Raw genomic sequence first — 26566 nt, 5'->3', positions numbered from 1 at the left:
TTCTGATCATCTTGCGTTTCTTTTTCATTTCCCTTTAGTCCATAATGAAGCTTTGTACCAAGTGCTGCATGACTTAATAGTGGATACCATGAAGCTATTTTATTAAGCTCATTTTACTTATGTACAATTTGCCTCACAGACTCCAAGTCAGGATACAGCCAGATGTTAAAATGGACCATCTACGAGGACACTTACAGTTAATACTTTTATTTGAAAAAGTGTAATTTATCCATAAAATTTGTACACAATTCCAATTTGTGCCAAGCTTCCCCATCACTGAAGATGGGGATATTTGTAGTGCCTCCTTCGCCAGTGAGTTATTTAATTGTCCTCCACCATTGACAACTGGAAGTGGCAGGACTGCAGAGCTTGGATCTGATCCGTTGGTTGTGGAATCACTTTACTCTGTCTATTGTTGCTGCCTATGCTGTTGAGCAAGCAAATAGTCCTGTGTTGTAGCTTCATTGGGTTGATAACTTATTTGTAGGTGCTACTCCTGGTATATCCTTGTGCACTCTTCATTGAACCAGGGTTAATCCCCTGGCTTGGTGGTAATGGTGGATATGACAGGCCATGACATTACTGATTGTGGTTGAGTACAATTCTGCTGATGGCCCACAGCTCCTCATGTTGCACAGTCTTGAGTTGCTAGATCTTTTGGTACCTATCTCTTTAGCACGGTGGTAGTGCTACAAAATGTGATTGAGGGTATCCTTTGTCTCCACAAAGAGGGTGGCGGTCACTCCCCCCGATATTTTCATGGACTGATGCATCTGCAACAGACAGGTTGGTGAGGATGAGGTCAAGTATGTGTTTCCCTGACCGTCTGCTGCAAACTGAGTCTCGGAGCTACGTCCTATAGGACTTGGTCAGCTTGGTCAGTTGTGGTGTTACTGAGTCACTCTTGAAGATGAACATTTAAGTCCCCCACCCAGAGTATATTTCGCATGCTTGCCATGCTCAGTATTTCCTCCAAGTAGTGTTCAGTATGGCGGAGTACCAATTAATCAACTATGGGGAGGGAGTTTGGGGTGATGCAAGGGGGAGCAGTACCCAGCAATCAGCCGGTTTTATTGCCTATGTTTGATCTGATGTCATGAGATTCATGGGCTCTGGAGCCAATATTGATGACTCCCAGGGCAACTCCATCCCGACTGTATACCACTGTGCCACCGGTGGTATAGGACATACTCAGGGATAGTGATGGTGGTGTGCGGGACATGAAATGTAAGCTATTATTCTGTGTATGATATGTCAGTCTGTTGCTTGACTAGTCTGCGAGACAGCCCTCCCAATTCTGGCACTAGCACCTAATGTTAGTAAGGAGGAATTTTGGCATCAGGATTGAATTTGCTGCTCTTGGTGCCCAGGTCGTTGCCAGGTGGTCTGTCCGGTTTAATTTCTTTTAGAGAATTTAGCAGTTTGATACAACTGAGTGGCTTGCTCAGCCATTTCAGAGGGCATTTAAGAGTCAACCACATTGCTGTGGATCTAGAGCTCCATAAAGGCCATACCAGGTAAAGATGGCAGATTTTGTTTCCTAAAGGATATGAATAAATCAATTCTGCCAAGTGACTTTGATAGATTGCTCAAGGACCCATCCAACATGCGTAACCTACTCATTTGCGTAACATACTCCTGCAGTGTGGACCACTGCCTTAGGTACTTGTCAAAGGTGCTTTTCCGAGCAAACATTTCCACAGGGAACAGGTGGTAGGGCAGACTGGGGTGGAGGGGAGGGTGGATGTGCTTCTTATCTGCCTGGTGGAGCTGCAGCTACAAGCTGCCTTGTGTGAGTGTTCCAATTACCCACCTGCTCTCTACTAACAATCCCACCCACAATGGTGGCCAGATGAAAAGGCCACTTTTAATATAAAGTTTGTACTGACTGATTGTTTGCTTCGGCTCCCATTTGAGCTTAACAGCACTGTTCAGAAGCCTACAAAATTCTGCCCTTGTGTTGCGTACTGAGGGTATTCGTACAATATGATGCATCAGGACAAGGATGGCATTGCAAACATTTCTCCCTTCTATCTAGAGATATGTCCCTGTGAACACAATTCATTTCTGTCCTCCAGGTAAGTGGGGTTGGCTCAGGTGACCACCGTGGGGCAGGAGCAGGATACAGGCCAAACCTGCATCCAGCAACACCAAGAGTACTTTGACTTGATCAGGTTTTGATCCATTTTGAAGAGGGAGTATCTTTCCCGCATGCCCCATTTCTGTTTCACCTTGGCTGTATACTCCTCCCAGTTTTTGAAGTTGTGCAGCCCACTCCTTCTAAGCAATATTTCTGGCATCTACTGGTGGTCTGACTTGAGGAAGTGGACAAAAGATCAGTCAACCTAGTTCCCAAAGAACATTGCATTACTCCTGTTATGATTTATTTTGGCTCCCAAGGTCAGTTTGAACTGGTCACAAATGCTCAATCTGTGAACTGATTGCAGATCTGAGCAAAAGAAGGCAACGTCATCCATGTACAGGAAGGCTTTGAGCTGGTTGTATCTGCTGCTGGGATTGTCACCTCACTTCATATTCTTCCTCATGGACTCTGCAAACATTCGATACAGCATGTATAGGATTATATAGGGCAGTGGTTTCCAAACTTTTTTCACTGGGCTGTACTTTCAGAATTAAAATTTGCTCGCGCCACACCGAATTTATTATTGATAAGAAATGCATTCAAAAACAACTCCTAGCAGTGCTTGATTCATAACATAGAACACAACTACTTTATAATATGATCATGGGACATCGAGAAAGTATAAAACAATCACTTTGGAAAAATATCTAATTCATGTTTAAATGTTTCTTTGATTGTCCTTGAATCTTCCCGCCACACTTGCCATCCTCTCGCCGCACCAGTGTGGCTCGCCCCACCCTTTGGGAACCATTGATATTTAGGGTATACAGCACAGAAACAGGCCGCTTGGCTCAACTCTTGTGTTTCACTCGACAATTCTCCCATATTTTCTAATCTAAATCTATCAAGTTAACTCTCTAGTTCCTTCTCCCTCAAATACTTGTCTAGCTCCCCTTAAATTAATCTACGCTATTTGCTTCCTGTGATCGCAAATTCCACATCCTCATCACTCTTTTTGGTCTAGAAGTTAGCAAGATAGAGGAAGGAGGACAGCCTTGACTGAATCTGGATTTTATTGGAAAGTTTTATTGATACCTTCTCATTGATGAAAACTACGCTACTCGTGTTTCTGTTGATCAGCTGGATCCAATTGTGGGTTCCCTCCCCAAATTCTATTTTGGAGAGCACATCCATCATGTAGGTATGTAATAATCTGCAAAATTCAACTCCTGCTTCAAGCTGATTGGACAGCTGTCCTTCCTGTCCTGTGCTTTGGTAATTGCATCCCTGAGTAGAATGAGGCTAGTTGACGTCTTTGGATATAGCACAAAGCTGGCCCATGTGGATCAACAATTCTGAAGCAGAATTGACCTGATTGGAAATGACCTTGGACAGTCGACATTAAACTGTGAAATGACTGTCAATTTCTGATTTCCTTCCTCTTTCCCTTCTGTTTGTAGATATGGGTGATCATGTCTTTCTCATGGACACTGACATGCTGTTGGCCAGAAGCTTACTCTTGCACACTTCCAACCTCTGGACTGATACAGTCCCACAGCTGAATAAGACTCCACCGGGCGGCACGGTAGCACAGTCGGGCGGCACGGTAGCACAGTGGTTAGCACTGCTGCTTCACAGCTCCAGGGACCTGGGTTCGATTCCCGGCTTGGGTCACTGTCTGTGTGGAGTTTGCACATTCTCCTCGTGTCTGCGTGGGTTTCCTCCGGGTGCTCCGGTTTCCTCCCACAGTCCAAAGATGTGCGGGTTAGGTTGATTGGCCGTGCTAAAATTGCCCCTTAGTGTCCTGGGATGCGTAGATTAGAGGGATTAGTGGATAAAATATGTAGGGATATGGGGGTAGGGCCTGGGTGGGATTGTGGTCGGTGCAGACTCGATGGGCCGAATGGCCTCTTTCTGTACTGTAGGGTTTCTATGATTCTATGATAAACTGTTGCTTCTTGGATTTTACTCATCTCAAAGCATCTGATGGCTTTTATCAGCCCATCCAGAATTAGTTGTTTGTCCAGACTTTCCTGCTTACTGCTGTTTAAGACCTTTATGACAGAGAACTGAGAGGCCTTGCGGTCTATTGCTTTCATGCCATACATCAGCATAAAAAGATTTGCTGATCCTGAGTATATCGGAATGCAACTGAGTCATCTTCATCTTTCAAGCTGTAATGATAGAGCTCTTTCTGTGTATCTTTTTGAAGAAGAAATGTGAGCATTTCTCATCCTGCTACATGGATTGGACTCTGGAGCAGATAATGATCTGGGAGGATTTTGAGGAAAAGACCAATGCTGCTGTCTCTTCATCTCTTGAAGATCCTCCCTGACATTGGGCCTCATTAACTGTAACAAAAGCACATTCTGCATGCTTTTCTGAAGTTGAGACATTTTCCTCTGTCTCTCTCACCTCTGAACATAAAACTTTGAGGATGAAGATCACTTTCCATCTGTACATCAGGAACTTAGTGAGTTCCTCTATGTTTTCTAGGGTCAACAGTTTCATGTTCAGCTTCTATGGTCTCCCTACAGGCAACAGCCGTCTAGTAGGAAGCAGTGGTCAGGGAAGACTGACTTGAAATTGGTGGATCTGATACGAGTGTTTGGGACTTGAACCGGAGGTCTATCTTGGAAGGGCTGGACCTGTCTGCCTTTGCCCAGGTGTACCTACGTGCCACCCTATCTGCAGGGTTTCTGAAAACATTGTGCAGCTTGGTATCCTTTTCCACTTTCATCGGGAATTTTTACTTGCATTCAGTTTGTTGTTGGCCCTTCCAGATTGTCCAGCCTCATTAATGATGCAGTTGAGGTCACCGCCTTGAGGGACAGGCAAGGACGTTGCTGGCAGTAGTGGGAGATGTGGCATACAGTCAGCTGCATGTTCTTTAAAGCCGGGATGTACATGTTGATTAACTCTAGCAAAGTGTTTTTGTACACTACCACCTCAACTTTGATGATAGTGAAGTCGTCTCCCAAAAGTAGAATATCCGATAGAAATAATTCTCCTGACTAGATCAATGGCCTATGGGACTATCAGCATGACCATTGTCTGTAGGTGCAGTATTTTGAGTTATATATTAGTGAGATATCCCAAGGTCAAAACTTATCACATAGTGGCCTCAACACTGCATGTTAATGGAGACAATTTTGAATCCCATTTAAACCGTGTACCATTCACTGATTTGATTGTTAATGCTCACCCTTACAATTAGCATATACCACTGTGCTAGTGTTAGGGTATTTAGTAGGATCAAGTAGGATTAGTAATGAATTGGCATAAATTTGGAAAAGCAATAGTATTTATTATAGTTTGGTAGTTGTAAGTTAAAAATTTCAGAGTATCATTGATAGCCTACAGTCCACCAATATTTAGAACATAAAACTGTCAAAGTAATAGTAACAAAAGAATGATGTATTTTTCATTAAAATTCCCTTAATATTAATTGAGAAAGCAATTGAGAAATAGGGCTATTATACAATATTAAAAAAATTTACAAAATATGAACAATATATCCAAAGTCTAACCTGCAATCCCTGATTTGCCTCAGGGCAGTTATGAGATCCCTGTTCTTCAGGCACTCCAGCATAGTCTGAACAGCAGTTTCGGAGGAGGTTAATGTAAGGCCATGTGAACTGAATTCATCTTTGAAAGGTTCAACTGCTATTAAAGCTGAAGCTTCCTTAAGGTTATCCCTCAGGTCATTCAGTTCTTTTGACATATTCAGTAACTAGTAAACAAATTTTAGTAACACAATATAATCAGAGCAGTTTTTCATTTTAACCATTTCCCTTCCAACAAACTCTTGCATTATGATATAAAGTCTGCATCACTGAAAATAATTTATTGTAAGTTTAAGATTGTTTACAACAAAGTTTCATGCTAGTATTAGAATGTCGTGCTCAAATATGATATTCTATGGAACAATAGTTGATTTTAAACATGTTTTTGTGAATACATTGATTAGTGTCAGTCACAAAGGAAAACTTTACCTCTGGCACTGAACTGACAACATGAATCTGTCCGATTAGTTTGTAGTAGGACTGGAAGAGCAGCAGCAGTTGAAAGTGGAGCTTGTAGAGTCTTTGACACAACTCAAGTTGCTACAAAATGTAAATAAAATAATTTAATACAAGCATTAATAATATCGGTCATTTTTTCATCAATAAATACTTAGCCACCAATCAAAGTAACAAAATAGAGATTATGCACAACCTAAAGTTGATTACCATTGCGAGACACAATTAGAAATTTATACATAAGTTGTCCATTACTGCTATGTACTGTTTCATGGAGACATAGCTCACTGCTGCTTCACTGGACTGTGCCCTCCAACCAGAGGGGTTCTCAATTCATCGAATGAACCATACGGCAGCCTCAGGCAAGGCTAAGGGAGGTGGGGTCTGCCTTCTAATCAACACCTCATGGTACCTAGACATAGTAATACTGGTGGGTTTCTGCTCCCCAGACCTAGAATATCTGATGCTAAAATGCTGCCCCTACCACCTTCTGTGGGAGTTCACCTCTTATCCTGACAGCAGTTTACATCCTATCCCACGCAGACGTGAAGACTGCACTGGATACAATATACACCACCACAAGTAGCCTTGAGATGAAACATCCTGAGGCCTTATTCATCGTGGTTGGGGACTTCAATCAGGCCAAGCTCAAGAGCGTCCTACCAAGACACCACCAACATGTCTCCTGTTCCACCCAGAGGCCCAAACATCCTAGACCATTGCTACACAAATATCAAACATGCCTGCCGCTTTAGCATCCACCCACACTTTGGCATATCAGACGACAAGACTGTGCTCCTGCTCCCAGCTTACAAGCAAAAATTGAAATGGGAGAATCCATTAAAAGTCGTACAATGTTGGTCTGCGGAATCGGATGATCTCCTATGGGACTGCTTAAGAGTCAAGGGTCAGTATTTAAAAACTCTGCGACCAGCCTGAACGCCCTCAGCCCCTTTTATACTTTTTATACACCTATGATTGTGTGGCCAAATTCCCCTCCAATTCAATTTTCAAGTTTGCTGATGACACCACCATAGTGGTTCGGATCTCAAATAATGACGAGACGGAGTACAGGAAAGAGATAAAGAATCTGGTGAACTGGTGCGATGACCATAATCTCTCCCTCAATGTCAACAAAATGAAGGAGATGGTCATCGACTTCCAGAAGCGTAGTGGAGGACATGTCCCTCATCAATGGGGACGAAGTAGAAATGGTTGAGAGCTTCAAGTTTTTAGGTGTCCAGATCACCAATAACCTGTCCTCGTCCCTCCGTGCCGATGCTGTAGTCAAGAAAGCCCACTATTGTCTACTTTCTCAGAAGACTAAGGAAATTTGGCATGTCCACTACGACTCTCACCAACTTTTACAGATGCACCATAAAAAACATTCTTTCTGGTTGTATCAGTTTGGTATGGCTCCTGCTATGCCCAAGACCACAAGAAACTAAAATGGGTCGTGAACGAAGCCCAGTCCATCACTCAAACTAGTCTCCCATCCATTGATACTATCTACACTTGCTGCTGCCTCGGCAAAGCAGCCAGCATAATCAAGGACCCCACGCACCCCTGACATACTCTCTTCCACCTTCTTCCCTTCGGGAAAAAGATACAAAAGTCTGAGGGCCCTTTCCTGATTGGGGGGGATGTCCAAAACCAGAGCTTTTGGTCTAAGGTTACAGGGTAAACCTTTTAGGACTGAGATGAGGAGAAATTTCTTCACCTAGAGAATGGTAAGCTGGTGTGATTCACTACCACAGAAAGCAGTTACGGCAAAAACATTGTATGCTTTTGAAGAAAGAGTTAAATATAGCTCTTGGGGTGAAGAGGATCAAAGGATATGCGGCGGGGGGCGGTGTGGGATCAGGCTATTGAGTTGGGTGATCAGCCATGATCATCGTGAATGGTGGAGCAAGCTCAAAGGGCTGAATGGCTTACTCCTGCTCCTGTTTTCTATGTATGTTTCTACATATGGTCTACTTGCATATCAAAGGATATAACTGCATGAGAAGCAGTTGAGGGAAGGTTCACTTGATTGATTCCTGGGATGATTGGGTTATGTTATGAGGACAGGCTGGACCTGTACCCATTGGAGTTTAGAACAATGAGAAGTGATCTTATTGAAACACACAAGATCCTGAGGAGACTTTACAGGGTGGATGCTGAGGGGATGTTTGCTCATGGGAGAGACTAGAACTAGGGGATACAGTTTAAAAATAAGGTGTCTATTATTTAAGACAAGATATGAGAACTTTTCTCTCTCAGAGGGTTGTTAGTTTATGGAATTCTCTTCCCTAGAGAGCAGAGAAGGCGGGGTCATTGAATATTTTTAAGGCTGAGTTAGATAGATTCTTGACTAACAAGGGAGTCAAAGGTTATCGGAGCTCAACAGCAATGTGGATCTCAGGCCACAGTCAGGTCAGCCATGTCTTAACAAATGGTGGAGCAGCCTCAAGAGGCCCACTGGCCTACTCCTGCCCCTAATCTGTATGCTTGTATTATATAAAACCCGAGGCTAGACAATCCATATTTCAATTACATAGGATTACATGGGATAAATGGCACAGAAACAGGTCATTCAGCTGAACCAGTGCAGGTTGGTTTGAATGCACCTCCCATCTTTCCTCATCCAAATCTATCCTTGTAACTCTTCTCCCTCACCTACTTGCTAAGCTTCCCTTTAAACACATTTATATTATTCACTTCAACCGATCCATGTGATAGCGAGTTCCATACCCTCACTATGGTTGGGTAAAGAAGTTTCTTATGAATTCACAAACTCGATTTCTTGGTGAACAGGCCTCTAATTCTTCCCCACAAAGTGAAACATTCTCTCTGTATCCATATCACAAAAACCTTCCATAATTCTAAAGACTTCTGTTAGGTTACCCCTCAGCATTCATTTTTCAAGTGAATAGCAATAACTTCTTGATTTGTATACCCATGCATTTCTGCTATCATCCTCTCTGCACAGTCTTTGTATAAAATCAGAACTGGCGACCAGAACTGTACACAGTACTACAAGTGTAGATTAACTAAGGTTCAATACAGGTTTAGCCTAATTGCCCTCCTGACGCTCTAGAAATAAAGCCTATGCCGGGATTCTCCGGCCCGTTTTGCTCCGTGGCGGAGGCAGTGTCTGTTGGCCAGCAACAGGATCTTCTGGTCCCGCTGCTGTCAATGGGATTTCCCATTGATCCCAACCGGGAAAAAAGCATTGGGGGTGTGCTGTTTGGCAGGACCAGAAGATCCCATCGGCGTGAAGAGTAGAAAGATCATGCCCCTCGTGTTTGGTTTGCTTTTTTATTGACTTGCTGGCCTGTGCTGTAACATTTAGTGAGTGGTGTATTTGTATTTTGAAATCCCTTTGTTTCTCCACCTCACTTAGAATTGCACCTCCCAAATAATAACTGAACTTTGTATTCTTCCTTACCAAAATGTATTAACTCACATTTATCTGTGTTGAATATTATTTACCAATTCTGCAAGTTTATTAATGTCTTCCTTAGTTTTGACTACCCCTGTACTCCTTTGCAAACTTGGTGTCATCTGTAAATTTAGAAACTGTTTTTGATTTGAAGGTCCAAATCATTGATGTAAATTGTGAACAGCAGTATTCTCAGCACTAATCCCTGTGGAACACTGCTTCCTACCTTCTGCCATTCTGAATAAGTTTGGTCATGCAAGATTTTTCCTTCTGAAGTCCTTGACTATTCATTACTATGTTTCCCATCTCTAGATGTTCGTCAGTTCTCTCCTTTTGTAGGGATTCCATTAATTTTCCTCCACTGATGTTAAGCTGATGAATCTCATCCTTCAATGTACATCCCTTTTTTTATTGATGTGCCTGTAAAATATTTTACTATTTTGTTTTATGATCCATGATTATATAATTTCATTGTTCCTCTTTGCCTCCTTAGTTTTTTTTTACTTCTCACCTAATCTCTCCATATTCTCTCTTATCATACACTCTTCTACTTTTAAAAATTATTCTATGGGACGTTGGAGTTGCTGACTCGGCCAACATTTTTATTGCCATCCTGAATTGCCCTTGAGAAGGTGGTGGTGAGCCACCTTCTTGAACTGCTGCAGCCTCTGCGGTATAGGTACACACACAGTACTGTTTGGGTGTTCCAGGATTTTGACCTAACAATAGTGAAGTAACATTGGCATAGGTCCTGGTAAGGATGATGTGTGGCTGTGCATCTGCTGCCCCTGTACTTCTGGGTGGTAGAGGCCGTGGGTTTGGAAGTTGCTGTTGAAGGAGCATTGGTGAGTTGTTGCAGTTCATTTTGTAGATGGTACATAGTGCTGCCACTGTGCTTCAGTGTTAGAGGGAGTGGATGTTGGAGTGGTGGATGGGGTGCCAAAGGGCTGCTTTGTCCAGGATGTTGACAAGCTTCTTGAATGTTGATGGAACTGCACTCATCCAGACAAAGGGAGAGTATTTCATCACACCCCTGACTTGTGCCTTGTAGATGGTGGACAAGCCTTGGGGAGACGGAGATGCGTTACTCGCTGCAGAATTCCCAGCCACTGACCTGCTCTAGTTCAGTTTCTGGTCTGGTTCACTTTCTGGTCAATGATAATCAATGTTGATGAAGGTAGGGCAGTTGATGTCATATACATGGATTTTAGTAAGGCGTTTGATAAGGTCCCCCATGGTCGGCTTATGATGAAAGTAAGGAGGTGTGGGATAGAGAGAAAGTTGGCCGATTGGATAGGTAACTGGCTGTCTGATCGAAGACAGAGGGTGGTGGTCGATGGAAAATTTTCGGATTGGAGGCAGGTTGCTAGCGGAGTGCCACAGGGATCAGTGCTTGGTCCTCTGCTCTTTGTGATTTTTATTAATGACTTAGAGGAGGGGGCTGAAGGGTGGATCAGTAAATTTGCTGATGACACCAAGATTGGTGGAGTAGTGGATGAGGTGGAGGGCTGTTGTAGGCTGCAAAGAGACATAGATAGGATGCAAAGCTGGGCTGAAAAATGGCAAATGGAGTTTAACCCTGATAAATGTGAGGTGATTCATTTTGGTAGGACTAATTTAAATGTGGATTACAGGGTCAAAGGTAGGGTTCTGAAGACTGTGGAGGAACAGAGAGATCTTGGGGTCCATATCCACAGATCTCTAAAGGTTGCCACTCAAGTGGATAGAGCTGTGAAGAAGGCCTATAGTGTGTTAGCTTTTATTAACAGGGGGTTGGAGTTTAAGAGCCGTGGGGTTATGCTGCAACTGTACAGGACCTTGGTGAGACCACATTTGGAATATTGTGTGCAGTTCTGGTCACCTCACTATAAGAAGGATGTGGAAGCGCTGGAAAGAGTGCAGAGGAGATTTACCAGGATGCTGCCTGGTTTGGAGGGTAGGTCTTATGAGGAAAGGTTGAGGGAGCTAGGGCTGTTCTCTCTGGAGCGGAGGAGGCTGAGGGGAGACTGAATAGAGGTTTATAAAATGATGAAGGGGATAGATAGATGAACGTTCAAAGACTATTTCCTCGGGTGGATGGAGCTATTACAAGGGGGCATAACTATAGGGTTCGTGGTGGGAGATATAGGAAGGATATCAGAGGTAGGTTCTTTACGCAGAGAGTGGTTGGGGTGTGGAATGTACTGCCTGCAGTGATAGTGGAGTCAGACACTTTAGGAACATTTAAGCAGTTATTGGATAGGCACATGGAGCACACTAGGATGATAGGGAGTGGGATAGCTTGATCTTGGTTTCAGATAAAGCTCGGCACAACATCGTGGGCCGAAGGGCTTGTTCTGTGCTGTACTGTTCTATGTAACCCCCAGGGTGTTGGTAATGGGGGATTCAGCGATGGTCATACCATTGAATGTCAAGGGATGATGGTTAGATTCTCTCTTATTGGAGATGGTCATTGCCTGGCACTTGTGTGGTGCAAATGTTACTTGCCACTTTTGAGACCAAGCCTAGATGTTGTCCAGGTCTTGTTATATATTTGGGGCAGCACAGTGGTTAACACTGCTGCCTCACAGCACCAGGGACCCGGGTTCAATTCCGGCCTTCGGTCACTGTCTGTGTGAAGTTTGCACATTCTCCCCATGTCTGTGTGGGTTTCCTCTGGCTGCTCCAGTTTCCTCCCACAGTCCAAAGATGTGCAGGTTAGGTGGATTGGCCATGATAATTTGCCCTTAGTGTCAGGGGGATTAACAGGATAAATATGCGGGGTTCTGGGGATAGGGCCTGGGTGGGTTTGTTGTCGGTGCAGGCTCGATGGGCCGAATGGCCTCCTTCTGCACTGTAGGGTTTCTATGATTTCTATGATATAGATCTTGTTATATATGGGCACAGACTGCTTCAGTATGAGTCGCCACGAGAGGCACAATCATTGGCGAACATCCTCACTTCTGATCTTATGCTGGAGGGAAGTTTATTGATGAAGCAGCTTCAGCTGATTGGGCATAAGACAGTTTGCTGAAAAATCCTGCAGTGCTCCCCTGGGACTGAGATGATTGACTGCCAACAATCACAGTCATCTTCTTTTGTGCTAGGTAAGACTTGGGGGAGTTTTCCCCAATTTCCATTGACTCCAGTTTTGGTCATGCTCCTTGATGTTGTCCAGGTCTTGCTGTATTTCCCATTACAGATAGATAGATACAATAGCGAATCTTTCCTTGTTGGGCCTTTTACATATTGGGTTAGCGAGGACTCCCTTATTTCTTTTGCTTACCTGTTCTGTCCATTAATATCAGGGCAGTTGAATGCCCCACAATTATTATGGTATTTTGTTTTTACTCAATTCAGGCGGCATGGTGACGCAGTGGTTAGCACTGCTGCCTCACAGCGCCAGGGACCTGGGTTCAATTCGGGCCTCGGGTCATGGTCTGTGTGGAGTTTGCATGTTCTCCCCGTGTCTACGTGGGTTTCCTCGGGTGCTCTGGTTTCCTCCCACAGTCCAAAGATGTGCTGGTTAGGTTGATTGGCCATGCTAAATTGACCCTCGTGTCAGTGGGATTAGCAGGGTAAATATGTGGGGTTATGGGAATAGGGCCTGGGTGGGATTGTGGTCAGTGCAGACTCAATGGGCCAAATTGCCTCCTTCCCCATTGCAGGGATTCTATGAATTCCCTAATTTATTGGCATATTTCTTCCTCCACCTCCCTTCCACTTCTGGGTGATTTGTAGATGACTTCAAGTGATGAGATTGATCCTTCATCTTTTATCTACATAGTTTCTATTTTTGTCTTGCATATAATTGCATCCCTTTCATCTACTGCCATTACATGATGCGGAGCAAGTACTGCTACTCCACCTTCCCTCCCCCCGTCCATGTCTTATGTTTAACTCTGCAATGTTTAATTCCCAGTCTTGTTTTTTCTTTAGCCATATCTCAGTAATCCTGACGATGTCTGGTTCCTTCTTGTCCTCACAGGAAGCGAGTATACTGGGCAGAACCAGCGTCTGCGGAGCCCACCTTCTCAATCTCCCCTAAATTCCTGTTACCCAGCTCCCTATCAGTTATATACTCTCCATTTCCTAAACCTGTTCTCTCCTCTGGGGTGTGACTGTATTCAGGATAAAACTGTCCCAAATTCCTCTCCCTCCCACATGTGTCAGAATCTCTCCAGCTTAGAGTCACTGAGCTGGAATTGGGGAGATCAAGTTGGAGACACCTCCTGCAGAAGTCTTTGTTCAGGTTAGTCTTGTCGTCCACAAACTCCCATATTCTGAACACCAGGGGAGCTGGTCTCCATCGAAATGAGAAACTAAATTGGTGAATTTTGGGGAGAAGAAATTCAAGTAAATTTATCGAGACTAGGAATACTGTATACAGAGATTAGGGGATTTTCACAGTAACTCCATTGCAGTGTGAATGTTAGTGACACCAATAAATAAATAAACTTTTAAACTTGTGTGGCCTTTCAACAGAAGGGACTTAAACCAACCAAGATCAGACATGTTGTATTTTGAATTTCTCAGGCAGTTTCTGTGGAGTATTGGAGGCAGTGCCTCCACCCATCCCGAAATAAAGTTCATAAGACCACGAGACACAGGAGCAGAACTAGGCAACTCGGCCCAAGGGATCAGCTTCACCATTCAATCATGGCTGATATTTTTATCATCCCTATTCTCTTGCCTTTTCCCAATAACCCCTGAATCCCCTTATTAATCAAGAACCTATCTATCTCTGTCTTAAAGACACTCAATGACCTGGCCTCCACAACCTTCTGCGGCAGAGTTCCACAGATTCACCACTCTCTGGCTGAAGAAATTCCTCTTCCTCTCTGTTTTAAAGGATCATCCCTTTAGCCTGAGGTTCTAGTTTTTCCTACTAGTAGAAATATGCTCTCCATTTCCACTCTATCCTGGCCTCACAGTATCCTGTAAGTTTCAATAAGATCGCCCCTCATCTTTCTAAACTCCAACGAGTACAGACCAGAACCTTCAACCATTCTTCATATGACAAGCTCTTCATTCCAGGCATCATTCTTGTGAACCTCCTCTGGACCCTTTCCAAGGCCAGCACATCCTTCCTTAGATACAGGGCCCAAAACTGCTCACAATACTCCAAATGGGGGCTGATCAGAGCCTTATACAGCCTCAGAAGTACATCCCTGCTCTTGTATTCTAACCCTCTTGACATGAATGCTAACATTGCATTTGCCTTCCTAACTGCCAACTGAACCTGCACATTAATCTGAAGAGATTCTTGAACAAACTCCCAAGTCTCTTTGTGTTTCTGATTTCGTAAGCATTTCCCCATTTAGAAAATAGTCTATGCCTCCATTCCTCCTCCCAAAGTGCATAACCTCACACTTTTCCACATTGTATTCCATCAGCCACTTCTTTGCGCACTCTCCTAACCTGTCCAGGTCCTTCTGCAGCCCCCCCGCTTCCTCAATACTACCTGTCCCTCTACATATCTTTGTATCATTTGCAAACTTAGCAACAGTGCCTTCAGTTCCTTCTTCCAAATCGTTAATGTATATTGTGAAAAGTTGTGGTCCCAACACTGACCCCTGAGGTACACCACTAGTCACTGGCTGCCATCCTGAAAAAAGACCCCTTTATCCTCACTCTCTGCCTTCTGCCAGTCAACCTATCCTCTATCCATGCCAGGATCCTACCCTTAACACCATGGGCTCTTAACATATTTAACAGTCTCCTATGCGGCACCTTGTCAAAGGCCTTTTGAAATCTAAATAAGCCACGTCCACTGGTTCTCCTTTATCTAACTTCTTTGTTACCTCCTCAAAGAACTCTAACAGATTTGTAAGACATGACCTCCCCTTATCGAAGTCATGCTGACTCAGTCCTATTTTATCATGCACTTCCAAGTACTCCGTGATCTCATCTTTAATAATGAACTCTATAATCTTGCCAATGACCGAAGACAGGCTAACCTGCCTATCATTTCCCGTCTGTTGCCTCCCTCCCTTCTTAAACCGCAGTGTTACACGAGCTACTTTCCAGTCCTCTGGGACCCTCAAGTCAGCGCCATAAGAGATGTTTCCTGGCCAAGAGTTTCTTCTTGCTCATATTAGAAATGGATGGATCAGTAAGCTATGTGTGCAGTCTACCAACTGGCGAAAATGGGGCCTTCTTGGTACTCAGGCCTGGTGTCCAAACCACTGAAAATTGGGCAAATTTGTAAGGGACCTGATGGGGCTGGTAAGGCATCTTTCCATTGGGTGTTGGAAGCCTGGTATTCTAGACCAGATTTACCAACTTGTTTTCAACCTGCTGGTGAAATAGGGTGGATCTCATGGGATAAAGGGGGAGGTGGCTAGATGGGTGGAGAACTGGCTTGGTCACAGAAGACAGAGGGTGGTAGTGGAAGGGTCTTTTTCCAGCTGGAGGCCTGTGGCTAGTGGTGTTCCGCAGGGCTCTGTATTGGGATCTCTGCTGTTTGTGATTTATATAAACGATCTGGAAGAAGGTGTAACTGGGGTGATCAGTAAGTTTGCGGACGACACAAAATTGGCAGGACTTGCAGATAGTGAGGAGCATTGTCAGAAGCTACAGAAGGATATAGATAGGCTGGAAATTTGGGCAAAGAAATGGCAGATGGAGTTCAATCCTGATAAATGCGAAGTGATGCATTTTGGTAGAAATAATGTAGGGAGGAGCTATACGATAAATGGCAGAACCATAAAGGGTGTAGATACGCAGAGGGACCTGGGTGTGCAAGTCCACAGATCCTTGAAGGTGACGTCACAGGTGGAGAAGGCGGTGAAGAAGGCATATGGCATGCTTGCCTTTATAGGACGGGGCATAGAGTATAAAAGTTGGGGTTTGATGTTGCAGATGTATAGAACGTTGGTTTGGCTGCATTTGGAATACTGCGTCCAGTTCTGGTCGCCACACTACCAGAAGGATGTGGAGGCTTTGGAGAGAGTACAGAGGAGGTTTACCAGGATGTTGCCTGGTATGGAGGGGCTTAGTTATGAGGCGAGATTGGGTAAGCTGGGGTTGTTCTCCCTGGAAAGACGGAGGATGAGGGGAGACTTAATAGAGGTGTATAAAATTATGAAAGGCATAGACAGCGTGAACGGTGGGAAGCTTTTCCCCAGGTCGGTGGTGACGTTCACGAGGGGTCATAGGTTCAAGGTGAAGGGGGGGAGGTTTAACACAGATATCAGAAGGACATCTTTTACACAGAGGGTGGTGGGGGTCTGGAATGCACTGCCAGGCAAGGTGGTGGAGGCGGACAAACTGGGAACGTTTAAGACTTATCTAGATAGCCATATGAACGGAGTGGGAATGGAGGGATACAAAAGAATGGTCTAGTTTGGACCAGGGAGCGGCACGGGCTTGGAGGGCCGAAGGGCCTGTTCCTGTGCTGTATTGTTTTTTGTTCTTTGTTCTAGGCATCCACAGAGCGTTCCAGGCAGCACATTTCTGCCAATTGGAAGTTTGAAATTCCCAGATAAGTACTACGCATGTATGGATATTGGAAATTCCTCTGAATCTTCATGCTCAATAGTGGCAAACAACTGAACATTTGCGAGAATATGTTTAATAACACACTGAAAACTCTATAAACCACAGGAACATGGATAAAACAGATGCAATGAGATTCAACTGTTGGGACCAACATCCTGCGCCTCAAGGAAGCCTGAAAATTGCATCCAGTCATTTTTCAGGCATTTGCACAACCATCTGATACAGGTGTTATGCCCCTTTAATCTCCTTATGAAAAGCTAAATAAGGCCATCTCTGAGCTGCCTTGAGAAGAGCAGGTGTTGGTCGACTCTGCTCTCAGAAATAATGTATTAACATTTAAATAGATAGGGAAAGAATTCTAACATTTTCTACTTCATAGCCAAAAGGGTTCCCCAATATATTTATTGCCATTCTGACTAAAAGGGAGATTGTATAATTAAGTATTGAGAAGAAATCAAGCTGCGATAGTACTGGAAACTGGAATAGTTATGACACAATTTAGATCTACCCTAAGTACAAAGAATGCCGTTACTACTTGAGATGCATACACATTAGTAAGCAAAATTTAACAATTTAATAGTTAGAAAATATTCAAGAATTGTAACTTACTGCAAGGGATTCCATTTGCTACACAGCAAGCATGTCACAGGAGCAAAAAGCCAAGAAAAGAGTATAGAAGATCATTGTAAAACATGCATTAAAGTGCACAGTTCCATACAAGGCATAACCATAGGAGTATTTATATTTGAAAGAAATAAGATGAAAACAACTGTCAATCTAAGGTGTTATTTTCTATTCAGAATGATTTCAAATATATCCAAGTGCATATCTTTAGTTTGCATTAGACTTTGTCTAGTTTGAGGTGTACGTACAATATTTAATCAATTCTAGATTTTTTGAAGGATTATTCTACATATATATTTTACACAACAAAGTAACTACAGTCCGGAAGTTACTAAGTGATACTATGATATAAATGCTTAACGTGATCTCAAACATTTTACTGGAGGTCAGTCCATACTGGAGAACTGGTTTCAATTAACAGTAAATTGCAGGGAGTGCACTTGTGATTTTTTTGATGTTTGCTAGCTTTGTGCAAGGCTAAAGTGATGGCCAGGACATTGTAAAATCTACCCGATTATACAAGAAGTTTCAATGGCATCAAGTAATTAGCTCACAATCTATCACTCAAATGCAAAAAGGATGGGTATTCTATACACCAGGATTGACAATCCTTTTAGTCAGTGTATGTAATAAGGTGACCAATTCAAACCTGTTAAAGTTGTAAAGAAAAGTTTACAGGTTCCCAAGTTTTTAAGTTGCTATATGGAGATTGTAATAGGTTATAGATAGCAGCATGTTCAAACATAATTTTATTAATATGCAAAGGATTTGCTTTACCTTTTCCTCCAAGTCCCCCGGCTGGTTTGTAATCACTGTATCTCCCATAGTTCCAGGAAATGATGCTTTGCAGTTTGCCAACCACTATTTTTGACAAAAATGCAAATAGATTTTTATTAGCTTCAAAATAATATATTTTCCTCTGTTAAACACACATCTTTATAAAACGCATACTAGAGCTAACTGAACAATGCAATAATATATATATATAAACAGACTGCATGTGTCCCTATATTCCTCAGACTACAGGTAATAGGCACTCATTTCTGGAATGTTAAATGGCGGAAAAAAACAATGATCTGTGTGGCGTTAGTGTACCTTCTAAGACAGGTTTTTAAAAAAAAATCATGAGCTCTGAGCTTCAGCGTTTCTCACTGCTGCCGAGCTGTTTACCAGATGTCCTTAGGTACTTTCTGAGATTGGTTTTATGACCCTGCATTGTTAGGAGGAAAACTGGTTGGCAGTTCTGGTGACAGGAACTCTTTCATTTTCAATTCTGAGTTGGAGGTTAGTTTTTAGAAGGGACAGCAAGCTGAAAAGATGTATTTCTCTCTCTCCCTGTTTTATTTAGAAATTCTGCTGGTTACCTGAAAACAAGGTCTTGCCTTTCTGATGGGGAGAATCTGCTCTTGGTGGCTTGACCAGTCTCTTCCTGGGGTTCTGGGAAGCTGTTCTGACTCTAATTCATCCAAAGGACCAATTCCAGTATCATGTGGGCATGAGTCTTTGCTGTGTCGAACCTATTTAAAGGGTTGTTTATAGGATTGGTTTTGACTGGAACATCTTAGATATATATTTGTTGAGGGTTATGCATTGTTGTGATTGTTTTGTTTGTAATTGATAAAAGTTATTGCCAATTTTCTTACTATACATGTTAACTATATTGTTAATTAAACTTTGTTTGATGAAAGCTCCCTAGTGGTCATTTGAATCATACCTGAAGTGAAACATATCATGTTTATCCTAATCAAATTTAAGGTGCCAAACTTATGATTCAACGATGTTTGGAGTTTCTGACTTGAATTATAACACCTGTTACATTAGCTCTTCTTTCTTTGTATTTCCTGAGGAAACCTCTGCTTTGAAACAGATGGCACAGAAAGAAGTCTCATAACACCAGGTTAAAGTCCAACAGGTCACCTGATGAAGCACTCCAAAAGCTTGTGATACTAAATAAACCTGTTGGACTTTAACTGGTGTTGTGAGACTTCTTACTGTGTTTACCCCAGTCCAATGCTGGGAGATCCACATCATTGAAACAGGTGTCGGGAAACCATTTAAATCTTTTGCAAATGAGATTTGAGTGATATCATAATGGGCATAATTTTAAAAACAGATCCGTGCAAATATTAGTTTGGTCTGTTTCTCGGAACCACCTTTCTCCAAAATCATACCCTCTCAAATTAAGATGCATTGAAGTTAGATTTCAATTTTCTAATTTGTGCCGCTGCTGGAGCCTAATAAAAGTAGCCCCTTATATACCTCTACAGAACTGACAGACCTGGGCCTTAGTTTTCAGGATGGCGAATACTCAATGCCTGTCATCTGGAGTGTTGGCAGGGAAACAGGTCTGCTACCATTTCATGCTCAAATGAGCATTGCTTGGCAGCAGGCGGGATTTCTGCCCGCAACTGGAAGGACTTTCCACCTTGGAGAGCTGTCAGCCAATCAGCTACTTTAAGATCCTCCGCTTCCCTGGAACCCTCCCCGGGCAGGGGGATGTAAGATTCTGGCCCTGGTTTTAGTGAGCCAATAATTTTGAGGAGGCAGAAATGAGAAAGTTTCTTTGGACACTCTTGATTGCTGTTCGTTATGTTTCTGGCATTTGCTCTTCCCCACCAATGTGATAGTGAAAGAACAGAGACATTTTCTGCTTTTAATGCTTAAAGTAAACACCAAGCACAATTGATCGAGATTCTGGTGTCCAATGTAGGAAAGAGCTTTTTGCCCCATATGCAAGGAGGCTATTGCCATTTAGGGTTGCCACCAAGGAATGCTGCTTTTACCAATATAGCAATGCCCGTAAAGGAAGAGTGGAGGAATTTAAATCCAGAAAATATTTGCAATTCAATCAATTTCTCCCCAATTAAGTCACTATGTAGAATCCCAACTGCCACATTCGCCAAAGTTGGCCAGCTAGCCCACAGCAGGGGTCAAGTCTGAGTCTCTTGGTTATTGCCACACAACACTGAACTGCCTGTAACTAACAAGCTTATCCCTGAAATTATTAAAATCGAGTATGTTGATACAAAAAGAGAGAACACATTCTCATTCTAGATGATAAACTTGCCCAGGTCACGTATACCACAGATACAGGACAAAATTCCCTTGATTCGACAATTTGTACAGTTTTGGCATTCTCTACCAGTGAAACATTGTTGCATTAACAATACCAGCCATTCTGTGGTCCCTCTGAGTGATATTCCCAAGTTAGTATCAAATCAGGTGCACTTCTGTGCTGGATATCCACAAGGGGCCACACTGAAACTACCCAAATGCATTTCATGTAGAACTCTTGCCAATAAACTGTGCTTTTTTAAAAAACATAGTTTCATTGTATAGTAATGGGGAGGTGATGACCTAGTGGTATTATTGCTAGGCTATTAATCCAGAAAGTCAGCTGATGTTCTGGGGACTCAGGTTTGAATCCCGCCACGGCAGATGGTGGAATTTGAATTCAATAAAATATATCTGGAATTATGCATCTATTGATAACCATGAAACTATTATCAATTGTCAGAAAAACCCATCTGGTTCACTAATTTCCTTTAGGGAAAAAAATCTGCCATTCTTACCTGGTCTGGCCTACATGTGATTCCAGTGCCACAGCAATGTGGTTGACTCTCAACTGCCCCCTTGGTTTCAAGGACAACTAGGGAAAGGCAATAAATGCTGGCCAACCAGCAATGCCTAATGTCCCACGAATTAATAAAAAAACATTACTTATAATTCAAAGAGGTAGTATTATCAGGAATTACTGGCTCGTGTGCTGGAAATAATGAGATGTTAAGCAACATTATTTGGTAAAGGAGCAGGAGAGAAGAACGTAGAAAAAGGAAAGCACATTTATAATTACAGTTGTAGATAATAAAAATGTCACAGATTTTAAACTCGATCAGTAAACATTTAATAATGTAATATCAGAGTATTCTTTAGTATGTTCTGAAAGCTGACTAACCAATTGTGCAGCTTCTTTCTTGTTGTTGTATGTGTCCAAATATTCCTGCAGTTCTAAGACATTGAACTTGAGTCTTTCAAGAAGCCCACATGAAATCAGCTGGAGGAGAGAGAGTTGCTATAAGTATATATCATTGTGAATTTGCATAAACTTTAAAATACAGACTTTGTGCTCTCAACTCTTATGTACTAACTTTTTGCTGCAAATATTAGAATCCTGTGAATTTACTGCAGTAGAGTTAGACTGACCCAGTTTTTCACTCGCTTTTCACAGGAAAGTTTGAATCTATATTTTTCTGAAAATTGCCCTCGAGTGCCTATAATCATGGTAATTTTTGAAAGAACTGTAGGATGTGAGATTGGATATAATCATATTTAATGTAGAGTGGGGATGTTTTTATATGAACCTGCAGATATCAGGATGATACTTCCTATTTACCACACTTATGGGCACTGATGCCATGGTCAAAATATGGAAAACCTGATTCTCACATATTTATTTTAAAATTGCTTTTAGAAGTGTTTTCGAGCTGTGCAATTTTAAAGCTTCCATCTAATTTTTAATAATTATGGATTTTTGTTTACATTATAAACGCACACACACACGAGGATTCTCAATGGTAAACCATTGAATCCAGAGATCATCTACAATCAAATAAGGGACTGAATGACATGGGCTCAATGAATCAAGTTTGATAAACTAATAATCAGTGGAAGCCAAATTGGAAAGCTCCCAAAAATGGGTGCAAGGATCATGATGCATGATTAATCTGCATCCATTGATAACTTTCTACTGCCTGCTCATTTAAATGATTTTTATGTTCAGCCAACACTAACTACATTGTTCATTGGCTGAATGTATCAGCAGGGGCTAGTATCATGAGTGTCCAACACCACATTGGTTAAAGCTAGTGCAACCTGCCCAACCTTTCCTCATAAGACAACAACCTCATTCCAGAAATCAGTCAAGTTGAACCTCTCTGCACTGCTTCTAATATAATTACATCCTTTCTTAAATAAGGGAGCCAAAACTGTACACAGTATTCCAGATGTGGTCTCAGCAATTCCCCGTATGACTGTAGCAAAACTTCCCTATTTTTATATTCCATTTCTCTTGCAATAAACAACAACATTCACCTTGCCTTCCCAATTGCACGATGTACATGTATATTATTATTTTGTGATTCATGTACAGGATACCTAAATCCCTCTGTAATGCAGAGCTCTGCAATCTCTCTCCATTTAAATAATATGTTGCATTTATATTCTTCCTGCCAATGTGGACATGGTTACATTTTCCCACATTCGACTTCACAATAGCAACCACCAACTCAGATACTGACACAGTGTTAATCTTTCAAGATAGATTATGGGCGGAATCTGCATTTGGTGAGAAAATGGACACAGGTGGGCTGCAGCCAATGGGTCAGGATAGCACAGGTGTCATCTCACCATGGTGTGAGGTTGTGCGCAAGCTTTATTGCAGAAGACTCAGATGAAGATTTCTATTGAGCAACACACAAAAGGCTGCTTGGTGTATATGAACAAATACTTGATACATTAGTAAATCTGCCAAAAAGCAAGTTCAGACTGATATGACACTCTGCAAGCTGCTGAAAAGGGGCTTGCAGAGTGTCATAGCAGTCCAGTAAGCTGTCCACCAACAGATGACTATGATTGCAGAGATGCCAAAGCTAGGGTTCATTAGTAGTTCTGTGTGGGGGCCTGCTTGCCTCTCTTAGGAAGACAGCATTCATTCTCCTACCCTTGCCACTCTGTCAGTGCACTTGCTATTGTCTGTTAGCCAGCCAGCTCATTAGGAAGCCTGCCAGAATGTTTGCCGTCAATCACTATGAGCATGGAGGCATCTGGCACCAATTTGGCATAAGGCTTTTTCACTTGTATGATGGAAAAGATGGTTCCAAGTGCTGGACAATTCCATTAGCAAACTTGTGGAGCCAACCATGATTCAAATGTGTTGGCCGAAGTCTCAGCTATCACTGCTGCACAAACATCAGTCATCTGTTGTGTGCAGCAATGGAAGCTCAGAGTAAAGTCATATGAGTTCAGCTTTGCTGCCATTCATGCTCAAGTTGCTGCCATCAAAGTTAGATACCAGTGTTCAAAGGGTGTTTACAGGTTGCCACCAAAGTCTAGCACTTTCCTTCAACACATTACTAGGACTGCTGATGCACTGACCCTTTTAGTGGTAGTGACATGGTGAAGCACAAAACTGCTTTCCTCTCTCAGGATGACAAGCATCTGTCCTCCCACAACTGTCACTCTGCCAGTACCACTCCTATTCAGCCAGCTGCTGCCTAATCTGAGATGGTAGCATCTGTCCAAAGCTGGGCCTTCTAGAGCTACAGCTGCTCAAGGTCATCTTCTGTCTACCCGCATTGAAAGTCAAGAGCCTTCTACCAACCATGCTGTAGTTCTGGTGTACCACTGTGAAGGAACATTAGGATAGGAAAAGGAAGACAAACACCGAGGGAATGCCCAAGTGTGATTAGTTGGTATAAGTATGCAGTATGACATGAGTGATATATAAATCTGGTTCAGAATGTTTATTTTACGGTGGATTTTGTTTTTGCATTGTAGCCAGGAGGATGCCGTACTGGTCAGTGACCAAGGGAAGGTAAGGTGTGGAACCTGTGTGTGAATGGGATGTTGAAGCTCTGTTTACTGGTATCACTGTGGGAAGTGTCAATCATGCATAGCCAGGTCAGCCAAAGGCTGTGCTTTTTGCCTCCTCAGCTGTATAGTTAATGGCAAGGGCTGCAGCCTCACTCTGGCAAGAGAATGAAATGTGGTCAGCTTTCTTGGTCTACAAATAGTCTCAATGCGCCTCCTTATGCAACAATGGATGGCAACCTGAGATATGTTGCAAGTAATTGCCTGTTCCAGCCTGGAAGAAGTCAGAATTAAATGTTTTTCCAGCAACTTGTTCATCTTCCACATTTGAAAACAAGTGGTTTACGCTGAATCTTTGAAATCAGGACTAAAATGTACAGCACATGCCACATTGTAGACTTTAGAAAGATTAAATAACTCTAGAAACCATCAAATGCTTCTACAATTGTAGCAAGAGCCACTACAAATCAATCTACAACTAACCTGAAAGTATTGTTGATCACTTTAAATAACATTAGAGGAAGATCCTTCCTGCTGCTGAACACATGTTCAGATGTGCATGTTTAAGGTCAGAGTTAACTGGAATGTTGAGCTCCAAAATGTCAGTGCTGACATCAAATCAGTGTTACACATTTAATGACATCACAATCTGTCTACACTGCATACTTCCACAGGATGTTCCCTGCACGTAACATAACTCCCTTGCCAAAATAGCATCTGGTACCAGAGGTGTTTGTGTGTGCCGCGATATCATCTCAGAGGCAAAAAGATTCTTGTAGCACTGAGAAACCAAGTGCTACGGAGTCAAATTTCATGGCCATTATTCCTACTTAACACCATTATGGGAGAACCATCACCACAGGGACTGCAGCAAATTTAGAAGACCATTATCTTTGCAGGACTATTAAGGATGTGCAATGAACATGGATTTGTCGGCATTGTCTGCACTCAGAACAATTTATAAGAAAACTTTAAATTGTATTATGGCCAAAACAACACTCATTTAGTCTCTGAGGCACATTAAGAAGGATTCTCCATGAGATTCATTGCTGTAATTGCTATGTATTAAAAAAATAATTTACAGGATGTGGGTGTTGGTGGCTATTGCCCATCTCTAATTGCCATAGCGAAGGTGATGGTGAGCTGCATTCTTGAACAGCTGGAGTCCCTGTGGTATAGGTAAACCCAGTGTTGTTAGGGAGGGAGTTCCAGGATTTTGACCCAGTGACTGTGAAGGAACAATCAGGATGATGAGTGACTTGGAGGGGAACTTCCAGGTGGTGGTATTCCCATGTGTCTCCTGCACTTGTCCTTCAGGACGATAGCATTCATTGGTTTGGAAAGTGTTGCTTAAGGAGCATCTTAAATGGGCTTTTGAAGGTTTTCTTCGAGGTTTCCTGCTAAATCATAAATAACAAATAGAAAGGGGCCATTTTCTGGCCAAGCATAGTTCATTAACATTTAAAAAAGGATTAGATAATATTTCAACGAGGAGAAGTATGCTCTAGCAATAATTGCAACATTGTAATTGATCCAGATTTAGTTATCTAACCTGGTAGCTATGATTTACATTTATAGTTATTATTAATTCCCTTCTAGAAAAGTTTGAGTTTTAATACTACTGGTATTTAAAAAGAAATCCTGTTGATATAAACAGTTTGGAAAATTTACGCAGTTTACATTTACTTCCAATCAAAGTAAATTGAAAAGAGCGAGAAGTTTTAACAACCTTCAAATTAAAAATTATTCATCTTCATTGTCATAAACTAATGAGGAAATTCAACAGATACTTACAGTTTCAGCATCTAGGAAAACTGTGGGACAATCTGAGCATGAAGTGAGCACTGCTGAAGAACTCATAAATTTTGATCCTATTCCTCGCAGACTGTCCCCAAGGAAACTTGCAGCATCCCAGGTTAGGGAACAGAATTTCTTCCGAATACACTGGAAAGTAATTAAAATCTGTTTACTATTACTATGTCTTCAATATTTGGCTCAATCAATTTATACTTATTTTCAATTGTTTTTCCATTGACAATTAGTTTTCTTCATTAATTATCACAAAATAGCAGAATATTTACAGTGCAGATTGAGGCCATTTGGCCCATTGCATCCACATCAGCTGTAACGATACTGCACCTTTAAGAAATGTATTTTAGTCATTTTTTTGCAGTTTTTTCCAAGCAGCTCTTAGCATTTTATTTGGGCATTAAAATATTTGTAAGCAGTGACCTCTAATTGATACTGTAGGAATGTAATGGACAACATACTTATTTTAATCTAGGCTAATGCAGTGTCCGGGATTTTTTAATGATCCCTTGGAATTGCTGACTGGGGCTTAAT

At 42.2% G+C, this 26566-nt stretch overlaps 1 protein-coding gene across 2 annotated transcripts in view; it reads right to left on the bottom strand.

Annotated features, from left to right (window-relative positions):
• Positions 1 to 26566, bottom strand: part of LOC144499778 (protein furry homolog) — a 302728-nt gene that overhangs the window by 2037 nt on the left and 274125 nt on the right. The window contains exons 56-61 of one of the 2 annotated variants that reach the window (XM_078222227.1): positions 26018 to 26167; positions 21591 to 21689; positions 18413 to 18496; positions 17621 to 17638; positions 6079 to 6189; positions 5614 to 5816 (exon numbers count right to left, since the gene is read on the bottom strand). In XM_078222227.1, coding sequence (XP_078078353.1) covers positions 5614 to 5816; positions 6079 to 6189; positions 17621 to 17638; positions 18413 to 18496; positions 21591 to 21689; positions 26018 to 26167 — 665 coding nt within the window. The remainder of the gene's footprint in view (positions 1 to 5613; positions 5817 to 6078; positions 6190 to 17620; positions 17639 to 18412; positions 18497 to 21590; positions 21690 to 26017; positions 26168 to 26566) is intronic. The other variant, XM_078222228.1, reaches the window with a different exon arrangement.

Source organism: Mustelus asterias, chromosome 10, assembly GCF_964213995.1.
Source record: "Mustelus asterias chromosome 10, sMusAst1.hap1.1, whole genome shotgun sequence".
Classification (NCBI taxonomy): domain Eukaryota; kingdom Metazoa; phylum Chordata; class Chondrichthyes; order Carcharhiniformes; family Triakidae; genus Mustelus; species Mustelus asterias.
This window is presented reverse-complemented; position numbering and strand designations above follow the sequence as displayed.